The 13,590-nt window shown below is 42.4% G+C and overlaps 1 protein-coding gene across 1 annotated transcript; it reads left to right on the top strand.

Annotated features, from left to right (window-relative positions):
• Positions 1 to 9,526: 9,526 nt before the first annotated feature.
• Positions 9,527 to 11,639, top strand: LRATD1 (LRAT domain containing 1). The gene is made up of 2 exons (XM_084622804.1): positions 9,527 to 9,721; positions 10,423 to 11,639. The coding sequence occupies exon 2, from the start codon at positions 10,460 to 10,462 to the stop codon at positions 11,312 to 11,314; it is 855 nt and encodes a 284-aa protein (XP_084478930.1). The 5' UTR covers positions 9,527 to 9,721; positions 10,423 to 10,459; the 3' UTR covers positions 11,315 to 11,639.
• Positions 11,640 to 13,590: the final 1,951 nt, after the last annotated feature.

Below are 13,590 nucleotides of genomic sequence, written 5' to 3'. Positions count from 1 at the left end.
GAAGTAGAACTGAATGGATTGTAGGCTCTAAAGTTTTAGAGTGTTTTGTTTCTGAGTGCAGTTTATGTAACCAAAAAAAAAAAATCTGCATTTGTAAATTACACTTTCACATAAGACTTTACACTTACACTTTCACTAGACCCACTAAATTGATCCCCAGTGCATTGATTGCCGGATGGTTGTGTAGACATAGCCTTAGACTACAGTGAACAATGGGATTGAGTTAAGGAGCAAGGATAACCTTAAAAACAGTGCCCTTGTGTCTTGGTTCTCCCAGCTGTAGTTATATGTGAAAGAAAATATACAAAATATATCTTTGGATGAAAAATAGATCTGAACTTGTGGCAAATTGGGAATAAAAGTGGGGTGGATGTGAGTGAGGTGAGGACAGCTGGACATAATTAAAAAATATAATAGTTTTCTAGAATTTGGAAATACTTTTAATGGAGAAGCTTACTGAAACAACCCTTCTCCAAAAGCATAGCATAGTAGATGGTTCCCATTTTTCAAATATACAGAAAAAAAGATCAATTTTCAAGTCTCGATTGTTCCAAAGAGGCCACTTTAGTGAATACAATAATTGATTAATGTGGCTATGATAAACCTGGGCAAATACTGCACAACATTTTCCACAAATATGTGTTCAGACTTTTAAATGAATTTGCACCAACTCTATTCCCCCTTTTTGTGTTCACTTTTCACAAGTGAGTTTTATTGGCAGGAATATTCACCAAAACAGTGAATTATAAAAAAGTATTGGAAACTAATTCACAGAGAGTGAAATTCACCTCTGTGCAGAGGGCCAGGCCAGAGCCAAAATTGCTGCCTACATCTCACTTAAAATGCTCCCCTCCCCTCCTCCTTTTTTATGATTTAGGCCTTAATCCTGCAATTTATTGCAATATGATGGAACCCCACTGATATCAATGAAGATCTGTGCCAGTGTAACAGTCCGTCTACGTACAACAGATTTCAGCATTGGGATCATAAGCAGCCATCAAGGGCTGTTATCTTTTATAGATTCATAAATTATAAACCTAGAAAGAGCCTGTAGATCATCCAGGATGATCTTCTTAATATTACAGGCTATTAAATTTCACCCAGTTACACCTGTATTGAGCCCAACTTGTTTGGCTAAGCATATCTTGGCATTCAGTCTTTATCTGAAGCCATCAATATATTGAGAATCTGCCTTTTCCATGATAGTTCGTTCCAATTACCTTTACTGCTAAAAAGTGTGTGCTTTATTTCTACTTTTAATTTGTCTAGCTTTAACTTTCAGCCATCTCATGTTGGCCCACTGTACTGGAGTTAATTTCACCGTGAAAATGGATTTTGAATTCATAATAATAAAAACTCTCACCATAACCTTGAGTCTGCATTCACCTAGTCAGAGAACTCATAGCAAATGAACTGTGTCCAACCTAGCCAGCTCAGATTTAAGTACTTGCCACAAATTGCTCATGAACTAGAGCTACTGACCAAGAATTGTTTCCAGAAATTGTTCAGCAAAATAATTTTGCATAATGAATCCCTTGGAGAAAACAATGTTCTCTTCACAGGCAATTTGTGAACAGAAACACAGCCAAAATGAGTCAAATAAATGATTCATTATGAATTATTGCCCAGTTAAGGCTGAGATGAGCATATGTGACTTGTGTCCCTCTCAGTTTAATCTACCATGCTTAGTTGTTTGTAAGATGTGTCTTCTCTATTAGCCTTGTTTGATTCCTGTATTTCTCCTCTCCCAGCCATGCATTATGTTGTTTTAATGTTTTATTTAGATTTTTTTACAATGCCAAGTCCTCTTCTGTTGCTTCTGTTGTCTCTGTATCTTTGGTTTTGGAAAAGCACTTCCTGTTAATGTGTCTGAGCAACATTTGCCTGCAATCACCAACCCTGCACATATTTTTACACCAGAATAGCAGCTTCCCTCAAACTTTGAGCCTAAATACAGCCATTAGCCATAGCACAAAACGCAAACCTATCATTTTCACAATGTCCTGAACACTGGATTTCCTCCATGCCTGGTGCTAATGCCTCCCAAATAATCTGTCACCACATAGCAGTCCCCCCACTCACATAGGATGAAATGCATCCCTCTGCTCAGAGCTTGCAGAAGGTCTTTGTGCCACTGAAGTCCCATTTAAGCCTTGGAAATGGGGCTTAAGTGATGCCTAGACCTTGTGTAGGCTCTCTGCACAGAGGTGAATTTTATGCATATATAGTCCAATTTTATCACCTCCAGGGCACAATGAGTTCCACTGTGTAGTGTCATCTCATATAGTGCCATTTTGAAAATGTGAGCTTAATTTTTTTTGAAATGTTAATGTAACTTTCAGTAGTCTAATTTCACTTCTGTATGACAGTGACTCCATACCTCTGCATTTGTTTCATTCACTTTGATTGTGTAACATGTTCTCTGTAGACGTGTATTAACATCACTTCATTCCCTTCTACCACTGTAACATCGTCTCTCTAGACCTGCACTGACATTGTTGAACCATTTTCTTTATGTCATAAATTGCCTCTTCAGACCTACACAGATGTTCCGTTTCAAGACAGGGGTAGCTATGGGCCCATCCTCTGCAATCTTCCCTGTGTAACTTAGCCAATGCACCTCAAACCTAACTAACAACACATTATTAATTATTATTATTATTATTTATTACTTGGTATTACAGTAGTCCCTAAAGATCCCAAGACTGGACAAGACTAACAAGACTGGACTCTGTTGTGGCAGACAAGAGACTTACACTAAATGAACAAGACTGATAAAAGGCAGGAGAGGAAGTATTTTCATCCCCATTTTACAGATGTGTAACTAAAGTACCAAGAGATTTAATTACTTGCCCAGAATTACATAGCAAGTCTGTCTGGTAGAGCTCAGAACTGAACACACATTTTCAGAGTCCCCACTTCACAGGACCATCTTTTCAGCCTGAGATTTTTCTGAACAAAAAGAGGTCACTTAATATGCATTTCTGCTCTGAAAAATGTTTATGTAAAAATGGCACTTTCTTACTTAATCTAGCTCTTCCTTATGTGTATTCAGGGTCACTCAGCATCTTCTGAACTTAGTGATAAAAATAAATTTTGTACTGCTTTTCACTTATTATTACTGCAGAAACCACACAGTGAAGTGGGAATGAGTTGAACCCTATTCTTCTTGCATCATCAATAAAATAGTTTCCTAAATTTCAATAAGTTATATCTGTGCAACCCCATTGAAAATAATGGGGTTACACAGATGTAACTGAAAGCATACTTTTGAAGTTAATTGGGTTGAACAGGTGTAACTGGGAGTCTGATTTGCTCTGCAAACCCTTTATTATAGCTGATGATGCACAAGAAGGAAAGAAACCAACTTGTCTCTCATATCCCAGGTTAAATTTGTAGGATGACACTAAAAAAAATCCATATTTTTGCTGTAAAGTTTCATATGGAAATATTTGTGAATTGATACATTTGGAACCCTCAATGTCATTTTTGCAGAGTATAATTGTACTTTAACGAAACCTGTATGCATATACAATAGTTTCATTCAACACTTAGACATCTTGGTGACTTGAAACAGTTCCAGTAATATAAATGTATCTGCTATTTTCTAAGTACTGAAGGCCATATTCTTGCTTTGGATGCATATTATAGATCACACTATCTTCAAAGGAGATTGTGTGCATGTTACTGTTAACAGGCTTTTCTATAATAGGGGCTTCATCCTTCAGGCTTAGCATTTAAATCAATGGGTGGTTTTAATGAGTTAGGCCTACAGGATTGGACTCTATATTTGAAAAAGCAAAACAGAAACTACTTCAAAAGGTATTTACATATAACAAGGAATGAGTCCTCTATTGCATCCAGCTCTGTAAATTCACTGAAAGGTTCTGCAAACATTATAAACTATGAGTGTGCATCCTGAGCTGTTTATGAATAGCAACTGTCACAGAGATTGTTATTCAATCAAGGAGCATGTATTTTATTTATAATATTTAGAAAGTCATTTTTGCAGGGTAAATGTAGAAAAATAATCAAAGATCCACAAACAAAAGACTTTTAAAAAATTAACTGGCCTTTTGGCCTAGGAAGAAGCGTTACTGATCATTTTATTTAAACATCTAATTTTCATGAGGGTCCTTGAGGGCAGCAGAAAATTCATATATATTACAAATCAGGGGTATTATAGCACATCATAATTACACAACAAAGATTTAATAAAGGATCACATTACACAAGTAAAGGAGGACAGGGCCAGGAAAAAATGCATGCAGGCAAATTCCAAGCTGCCAGCAGCTGTTTCAGTAAAAATTGTGTTCTCTCCATTCTGAAATGGGAAATCCATGAAAACTTGATGACTTACACTGGAGAAGTCATATTGCCAAGTATGCCTCAGGGGCTATGGGATGGGAAAAGGGAACAGTAAGCTAACAATATATTTAAAGCTGTCTATGTGACCTTAGATACTCATACATTATGGCTTCTGGCCTATGTAATTTACCGAGACACATTTTGTAGAGGGAAGCCATTACTTTAGTGATTACATTTCAAATGTGTAGATATTACCTTAATTCTGTCCAGTTTGGAAAACTAATAAATTCCTGATTAGGATAGTGTTGCTTGAAGTTGTGCCAGGATCTTCATGCTAGTCACTAGGAGAGGGACTTCCACTGATGGTCCCCAAAGAGTTGGTTGGTTGGTCACATGATGCTGGCTTTTTTCTCCTTGTGTCCAGTTGCTACACTGTATTGAAAGACAAGTGCATATGTAACCCACACACCTCCTGGGTGTGGTGTTCTGTCTCCTTTAGTGGCACCGAGACCACTTACTGATTAATGAGTCTGCTATAGCTTTAGCTAAGAGGCATGTGGCTTTTAACTCATGCAGTAGAGACTCATGCTTTTAGCTCCAGAGATTCCACGTTCGATCCCGTCCACTGACGACTGGGGTCTGTTGGAGTTACAAGTAGGGGCTCGTCCGGGATATCAACTAGGAAGTCTCTGAAGCTCAGGACATGCTTCCTCAGCTATAGGAAGTGTGTAACCCACACACCTCCTGGGTGTGGTGTTCTGTCCCCTCCACTGGCACTAAGACCACTTAGAGATTGAGGCTGCTAGAGCATTAGCTAAGAGGCAATGTAGCTTTTAGAGCATGCATTTAGCTCCAGAGGTCCAGGTTCGATCCCGCCCACTGACGACCAGGGTCTGTCGGTGTTACACATATACACAAACTACTCCCCAAAATATTACTTTTCCATGGAAGCAATTGCCTTAGTTGCCACAGGAAAGTTGTATGATTGTAAATGCCAGAGGAATGGTCTGTGAGACAGTGTCTGTATTAAGATGTGGTCCCCGTTGTGAAAAACTTTGAAAATCTCTGAATTGGGAGAACCTTTTCAAATCCCTGAGCTTTGCAGATTACTGAGTAAATGATTGATTAAGAAAATCAAGGATAATGCATCACAACATCTATTTTGTTCACTAATTTTCTCAATAGCAGTTTATATTTATTTATGATAACCAGCTCTTTTGTGGTCTATGTGAGTTTCGCTACTGGTTCCAAGGAAACCAGGAATACAGTTCATTGGATGCCAGTAAATGTAATGCAGTCAATGCTATTGCTGGAAAAAAAGACACAGAGAGAGTCATTTTTAAGTAACGAGTCTCAGGTTTTGTTATTAAAAATCCAATCCTCTTTCTTCTTAAGATAAAACAAAAATACATCTATAAGAGAAGATTCTTAACCAGAAAAGCCAGGCACAGCATACATCACTGCCAAGCTGGTCACAGCAATTGTTACCAGGTTAGAGTTCTTCTAGCTGACTCAACTTGGTGCTTATTAGACAGAAGGCAAAGAAAGACAGAAAAAAGTAGGAAGACTAAGATGAACCAAAGAGAAGGGATAATAATGAAAACCTTAGGTTCGCACCAGGATTTGTTCAGGGTGCAGCCGTGGAGATGGTAACATCATCTGGTTCCCTTCCTTTGTCTGGTCTGAGGGAAACATTATTTGCTATTAGAAAAAAGAAGGTTCACTGTTTGTGATGGTAAAGTCCTCTGTCCCAATATGTGGTGGTTTTGCTACCATGATGGCAACACTGTGATGCTGGTCAATGTGAGTATGCTGCTGCAATCTCACGCCTTCTCTAAGCTTGCTGCCAAGCTCTGAGTTCACTGTTGTGCTGAAGAAGTCACCAAGTGCTTCCAGAAAAGTAATATCTGAAACAGGCAGCAAATTTGCTCATCAAAACTGACCAATCAACACAAGCATCCAGAGGTCCAAGGCTGTGGTCCAAACTTTTTTCCATCTTAAGAACATTTTGGTCTGCTTCTGTAACAATTCTGTAACTTCACCAGGAGCTTTGAAACTCCTAATCAACAACTCCTTTGTTCATGCAGTCTGTTTACATACTCCCTAGGACTGTTCTGTACTTGCCTTTCACAATTTTTACAGTATGTTTATTGGTGAAAATAAGATGACCTTTCACGCACTTTGCCCAATTTAAGATTTTAACCATCAGGTTCTTGGGGGTTAGAGAAAAGATGGGGTTAAAAGAACTGTGTGAAGGATGAGAATGGAGGAGTTAGCAAAGTTGTGGCAGAGTCTGGTGGTCAGCAGACATGGAATATTAATGGAAAGTGGACAGTGGGGGTGAGTGGAGTGGGGTTGAGGGGAGTTGATCCAGATGGAACTGTGGGAGCGTGATGGAGTGAAGCAGATAGATTGGACAGACCTGTGAGAGCATGGGAAGCAGAAGCAGAGTTATAATGGGGGACACAGAGGGGAACAGAGTTGTATCAAGGAACCTGCCATCTAGACAACAGCACAGCTCCTTCCTTCTGCACTAAGTAGCCTATAGCAGTGATGCATTCTCCACTGACTGTTTCTGGCAAAGATGAACTAACTTGTTGTTTATTTGAAATTGTCTAAAAATGACCCTCTGCCATTCTCATCATCTTGATGATTGGCAACTGTGGGAAGTGTGAACTGTGGGAATGGGTCCAAAAAAGTGCTGATATTAAAAAGAAAAAGTAGTGTTTAGAAAACAGAAACTGTTCATAAAAGTACTGAAAGATTTACCCTAGAAAATATGAGGGGGACCTGATCTCCAAAATGGTCCAGGTTTGGAAATGGAGGATGTTAACAAACAGTAATGTAAGTTCTAGGCATTTAAACCCTGCTTTATGTGCAAATTCCAAAATAACCTTAACTATGAAGATACAATGATGCCTCAGTCTTATGGTATACCTTCATCACCCCTATATTTTAAAACTCGATTACTATGTAATAGCTAACAAGTTTTAAGAAATTCATTTACACTGTTTCCATATATTAAGAGATTCTGATCTATTATGTTTAGCGCCATAAAAACTTTCAAATTTATCATAGTAGAATGAAATTTTTAAAAATCTTTTGTTCTTTTGAATCCACCATCCAGTCGCCAGCACCTTTGTTGACGTAAGTCAGGATAGGTTCATTGATCTGACAATCTAGCCCTTGAGTCCCCAAACTTCGGACACCCTGTAACCATGACTAGCTCAGTATAGTTACAATGAAAAATAGTCTGTGTGTGGCAGAGGCACACCTGTCAACTGGGTGATCAATATCAATGTGAGCTTGCCCTTTATTTTCTCTCCCGTGTGTTTGTTTTTCTTTGTATAAGTAGATGCAATAGTTAATGACAGGTTTCAGAGTAGCAGCCGTGTTAGTCCGTATTCGCAAAAAGAAAAGGAGAACGTGTGGCACCTTAGAGACTAACCAATTTATTTGAGCATAAGCATAAACTGAAATTTGTTAGTCTCTAAGGTGCCACAAGTACTCCTTTTCTTTTTGCAATAGTTAATGAATATAAGGAATAAGTCCAACATTTTTTACTATATTTTCATAATTAAGTTGTGTTTAATTAGCCCTTCATAAGTGACACATCTTGGAAATGCTACTGCAGAAAGATAGCCAAGTAAACATTTGATCAGTGGGATGGCAGTAGTGTGGGGTCTTCCAAATAGTATGCAAGGCTCTAATTTAACTAAGAAGCTCCACATTTGTCTGAGATGCTGTTATGTGTGCACCTTGAACCATTCTGAAGCTGAAATAAAGTCTGATCATTGTTCCTATATGGTGAAAATGAACTGATGATATTGTTCAAAGTTAAGAAGAAAAGATCCAAATGAAGCAAGCATCAGATAAGATGCCAGCAACACAAGTATATGTTGCCAGCAATATGGGTATACCTCCCTGCTGATAATGAAAGGGAGAGTGGCTGAGTTTATTAATGACCAAAAACAATTACAATGCAAGGAACATAGTACTTTTACTTTCATGTAAATAAAATTTGTACTTTCATGTGGTTTTCACATGGGCCAAAATATTATGTATTAAAATTTGCTGATATATATATCTGACATAATTAGGTTAAATTCTCACTCCTCAGCAAAGAGGAAAGGAAATGTGCTTTTGTGGTTAATGCACAGGGCTGGCAACTCTAGGTTATTATTTATAATCTATCACGGACTCATGGTGAGATTTTGGACGGTTACTTCATCACCTAATTTCCTCCTTTGTAAAACGTGAATTGTAATAATAATACTTATCTACCTCACAGTGGTGATTCACAGGTGTGGTTGGTTTTTGTTTGTTTTTTAAAGGCCAGAACGGATTATTAGTCCAGATCCTCAAAGGTATGTAGTCACCTAACTCCCAATGAAATCAATGGAAATTTGGTACTTAAATACCATTGAGAATCCGAGTCCAATGATCATGTAGCCTGACTTTCTGCATAACACCACTGATAGAGACCCTGTAATTCCTGCATTGAATACCCCCTCCCAAAATCTGGTTCAGCCACATCATCTCCTTTAAAAAGACTGACTTAGAGCCTCCAAACAAAGGAGAATCCATCAAATCTCTTGGTGTTATGAAGCCTGGTGAATGTCTGAGCTCCTCCAGCAGACCTGCTAAGTATTTACAGTGGAAATAACTTTCTAGTTATATAATATAGCTTTCCACTGAAGTAATACCATGCACCTTATTTCAATAACCTTTTCTTCCTTTATTACTTTCCTGCCCCATAACCTGGATCTAGTAGCTGCTGCTTGAGGGTCTCCCAAGAAAGCAAGGTATTGTGCTATTCGGCCTGACAATGAAGAATAAACCTGGAGCGTGGTACCAGTCTATCACGGCATTATGCAGATTCCTGACTTGAATATTGCCTGGCTGTTCTGGCCACAGTATGCGAGCTGGGGGCCGGAAGGGTTCTGCACAGCCAAGCTCTCAGGGAGAGAGAGTGGTACGGGCTCCGGGTCCTCCGCCTCCCAGTGCTCCTGCCGCCGAGGTCGATGCTCTGCCCTTTAGCAGCTTGGCCAAGCAGGCGAGGGGCCTGGCGGAGCAGCAGCGAGCAGAAGGAACGTTTGGAATCCCACCCTGGGCCGGTGATTGACATCCCGGAGGCTCGCTCCTCTCGCCAACCGCAGAGCAAAGCAGCCAATGAGCTCCGCGCGGGGCGGGTGCTGGGCTCGGGAGCCGCCGGTACTTAGACTCGCCGGTGCGGGGGGCAGCCCAGAGCGGAGCGGGGCTGTCCAGGGGAAGGTAGAGCGCGCCCAAGGAGCCGGAGCTCGGGGAGCGGCAGGGGCACCGGGGATGATGCTGCTCACCTGCTCTGCGGCTCCCATGGGGACAAGAAGACTTTAAGGGAGTTGGGCGCTTGGCTGGAGCGGGGCGATCACGGGTACGGAGGGCGCGGGGGGTCGCTGTCAGGGGGCAGGAGCGGGGCCGCTGCTGCGGGCGGGAGATGGAAGGGGGCAAGCGGGGGGTCACGGCTCGGCTCCCGGGAGCCAGACGCTGCCCTGCGGTGCCTGCCCGTGCAGCCCCGCCGAGCTGGGCGGCCGGGAGCCGGGGCAGAGCGTGCTCTGCTGGAGCCACCGGTGCGAGGCGGGACGCTCCCAGCTCCGGCCACCCGGCGTCCTTCTCCCCCTGGCCCGGAGACGCTGCGGTGAACTTTCTCCCCTTTCCCTCCCCTAGAACCCAGGAGCCGGCGGGGACCCTGGAAGCGGGACAGGGTGCGGATGCCGCCCGGGACGCCGTTCGCCAGAGGCGGCAGCGGTCCCCACGTCTCCCGGGAAAGCTGTGCCCGCCAAACGCGGCTGCACCGCTGTGGCATGGTGCGGGTGCCCCCGGTGCGGCTCCGTTCCCCGAACCGCGCGTGTAACGATTGCTCCGGGCACGGGCAGGGCGCAGCCCCAAAGGGGCACAGCTGGAGGGGAGGGAGGGTTCTCCTAACGCGGGGAGCGGGGACGCGGTCCGGGAGGGGAAATCACTGAAACTCTGTGCCTGGATTTTTTTGTTCTTCCTCCTCTCCCTTTCCCCCTTCTCCCCCCCCCCCCAACCTACCTCTCCCCGTCCTGCTTCTCTCCTCCCTCCCCCCCCCAGACCCGGCGATTCCTGCCCTCGCCTTGCCTTGTCATTGATGGGAAATCAACTGGATCGCATCACCCACCTGAATTACAGCGAGCTGCCGACCGGAGACCCCTCGGGGATCGAGAAGGACGAGCTGCGGGTCGGGGTGGCTTACTTCTTCTCGGATGAGGAGGAGGACCTGGACGAGCGAGGCCAGCCGGACAAGTACAGCGTGAAGGGCTCCAGCAGCCCTGGGCAGGAGACCCCCACTCACCACCACCAGCTGGTGCTGAACGAGACCCAGTTCTCCGCCTTCCGCGGCCAGGAATGCATCTTCTCCAAAGTCAGCAGCGGCCCCCAGGCTGGGGACCTGCGCGTCTTCTCCGTCTCTGCCCTGCCTGCCCTCTGCAAGCCGGGAGACCTGCTGGAGCTGCTCTACCTGGGGCCATCCGACCACCCACCCCCACCCCCGCACTGGGCAGTCTATGTGGGCAGCGGGCAGATCATCCACCTGCACCAGGGCCAGATCCGCCAGGACAGCTTGTACGAGGCGGGCGCTGGCAACGTGGGCCGGGTGGTGAATAGCTGGTACCGCTACCGCCCCCTGGTGGCAGAGCTGGTGGTGCAGAACGCCTGCGGGCACCTGGGTTTAAAAAGCGACGAGATCTGCTGGACTAACTCGGAGAGCTTCGCCGCCTGGTGCCGGTTCGGGAAAAGGGAGTTCAAAGCCGGGGGGGAGCTGCAGGCTGCTACCGGCACCCAGCACCACCAGCAGTACTATCTCAAGATCCACCTGGCTGAGAACAAGGTGCACACGGTGCGATTCCACAGCCTGGAGGATCTAATAAGGGAGAAGCGCAGGATCGATGCCAGTGGCAAACTGAGAGTGATCAAAGACCTGGCTATAGTGGATGGGAAAGAGTAACGAACAGCGGAGAGAGGAGGTGCTCCCTTCTTTCCCCGGCTTGGCGAGAGCTGTCTGCCACAGACAGACCGGGGGCTGCGCTCTCTGGTGGGACGCAATTTAAACCGGAATCCATGGGGCAACGTTCCAGAAAACCAGCATTCTTCTTACACCCATAACCAGTATTTGGTTTGGCTTTTAATAACATTTAATGAACGAAGAAAGAGAGGGGAAGAAAAGAGGGGTATGTGTGGAGGAGATTTACAAAGTATGTGGACAAAGTCTCTCCTGTCAATCGATGTTGGCCATTCTAGCAACATGCTAATAAAATTTCAAATTGAAATTCTTTTAAATTTATTTTCATGGCTTTAATCCATGATACTTTTAAGCATTTGGGGCCATAGAAGCAGATTTAGCTAAAGAGTTTTTCGCTAACATTTGCCTTTCAAACAAACAAACTGTCTCAAATCTTCTGCTAGTTCTGTGGGGTGGGAGGAGGTTCTGTTTGTTTTATTTCTAAATACATCTCCTAGCCAGAGCCCTAATTTTAGTCCAGTAAACTATAGCAAGGTATTAATCAGGTGTAAGTCTTTTTACCTTTTTCTGGCAGAAACTGATCACAACTTTAAAAATCTGTTCTCTTCTTTCTTTTCCTTCCTATATGTTCTCTTTCTGCTAGATGTTCCCACAATACTTTAGTGTTCTACTCTTTTTGAAAATATTAAGAGTTAGTGAGCAGCTGCTTTCTTGAGAACAAAGCCATTCTGAAACATTAAATAAAGGAGGGGGAGTATTCTGGTGAGCAATTTACATACATGCTTTTCCAGAAAGCAATCCTGCAAGGTCTCCTGCTCTAGGTTTGCCTTGCATCCCACAGAGCTACTGCACCAGTACTCTGAGGATACTTGCCACCTCTTTATACGCTGCAAAGAAGCCAAAATAAAATTGAGTTTGGCATGCTGAGTGTTCCAAACTATAGCAGTGTGACCAAGTTTACCTTGCATTTCTAAATCCAATAAAAGAAAATAGGCTTAGTCTAAATTTAGAAATCCAAAGTTTCATAAAGAGATGCCTTTTATGTCATGTGATCAATGCATTTTTTTTATTTCAGATCCCATTCCAAGTTCATTCATTGATTGATTAATTCTCAGCCTTGAAATAAAAAGATCATAACATATATATAATCAGCTATCATTCTTAAGTATACTGGGACATTCCTAAATCTATTATCCTTTTTTTATTATTATGATGAGCAGCATACAATTTGTAATGACCAAGTTATTTTTGCTTGTATCGATACTGGAAAGAAAATGCATTTGGTTTTTGTTTTCCCCTCTCTATCAAGTAACAGATGGCAGAATTATTGTATATACACTCCACCCTCTCTGATATACTGTATCTTGGCTCCCTTCTATATTAAACAACATCATAAGCAACCTTGTTGCAACAGTACTTCATTTTAACAAACAAAGCATTTGCCTTCCATGACTGATGTTATGAGGATGGAGTGTACTTTACTAGAAGACAGATGTCAACATTTGTTTCACATAAGACATCTGTTTAAAAAGAAAAAGGGGAACTTGACAATCTTATAACGGAAGGTCATGTAACTGGTTTTATATTTGCTGATATGCTTGACAAAGTTATTTGGCAATAAAATGAGAAGGTGTTTCTTTCTTTTTTTTTTTTTTCCTTCAAATCACTGATCGTTACTACAACACTGTGTGAACAACTTACTTTAGTAGGAGGAATTTTTAAAAGTGAATTTCTACCCATGTCAAACAGCTGATAGAATGGCTTCAAATTCCAATAACACACCTCTTAACAAATGTGTAATATTTTACATGTATTTTGATCATATCTGTTGGCTGATAACTGTGGCCTTATCAATAAAGAACAGCAGAAGCCTTTACATTATTGTATAGCATCCTAGGTGGACTTGAAATGGAGTATATTTCCCTAACATTGAACAGCTACTATAGTAAGTACTCTTTTTTTATCCCATTGGTGAGTTTAGTTTCTCTCTCTACAGCTGTGAAGTTAATGGTAAGGCAAGAGTGAGATATATATATAGTACCAAGCTTTATGCTCACAATAACAAGTGAAGTTTTGTTGAACAGGTGATAAGATGAGGGATGGCATTATCATTATTTAATATCTATACTGCATTAGTGCCCAAAAGTGCCATATGATACTTGGTGCAGTGCAAAAACACAGGAAGACATAGTCCCTGCACCCAATACACTTTGTCTAAAAAGACAAAATAATAAAGGGTATGGGGAAAGAATGCTGGGTAC

This window comes from Lepidochelys olivacea (genome assembly GCF_965140295.1).
Source record: "Lepidochelys olivacea isolate rLepOli2 genome assembly, chromosome: 3".
Taxonomy (NCBI): Eukaryota; Metazoa; Chordata; order Testudines; family Cheloniidae; genus Lepidochelys; species Lepidochelys olivacea.
Note: the sequence above shows the minus strand (reverse complement) of the source record. Positions and strands in the feature narration are given on the sequence as shown.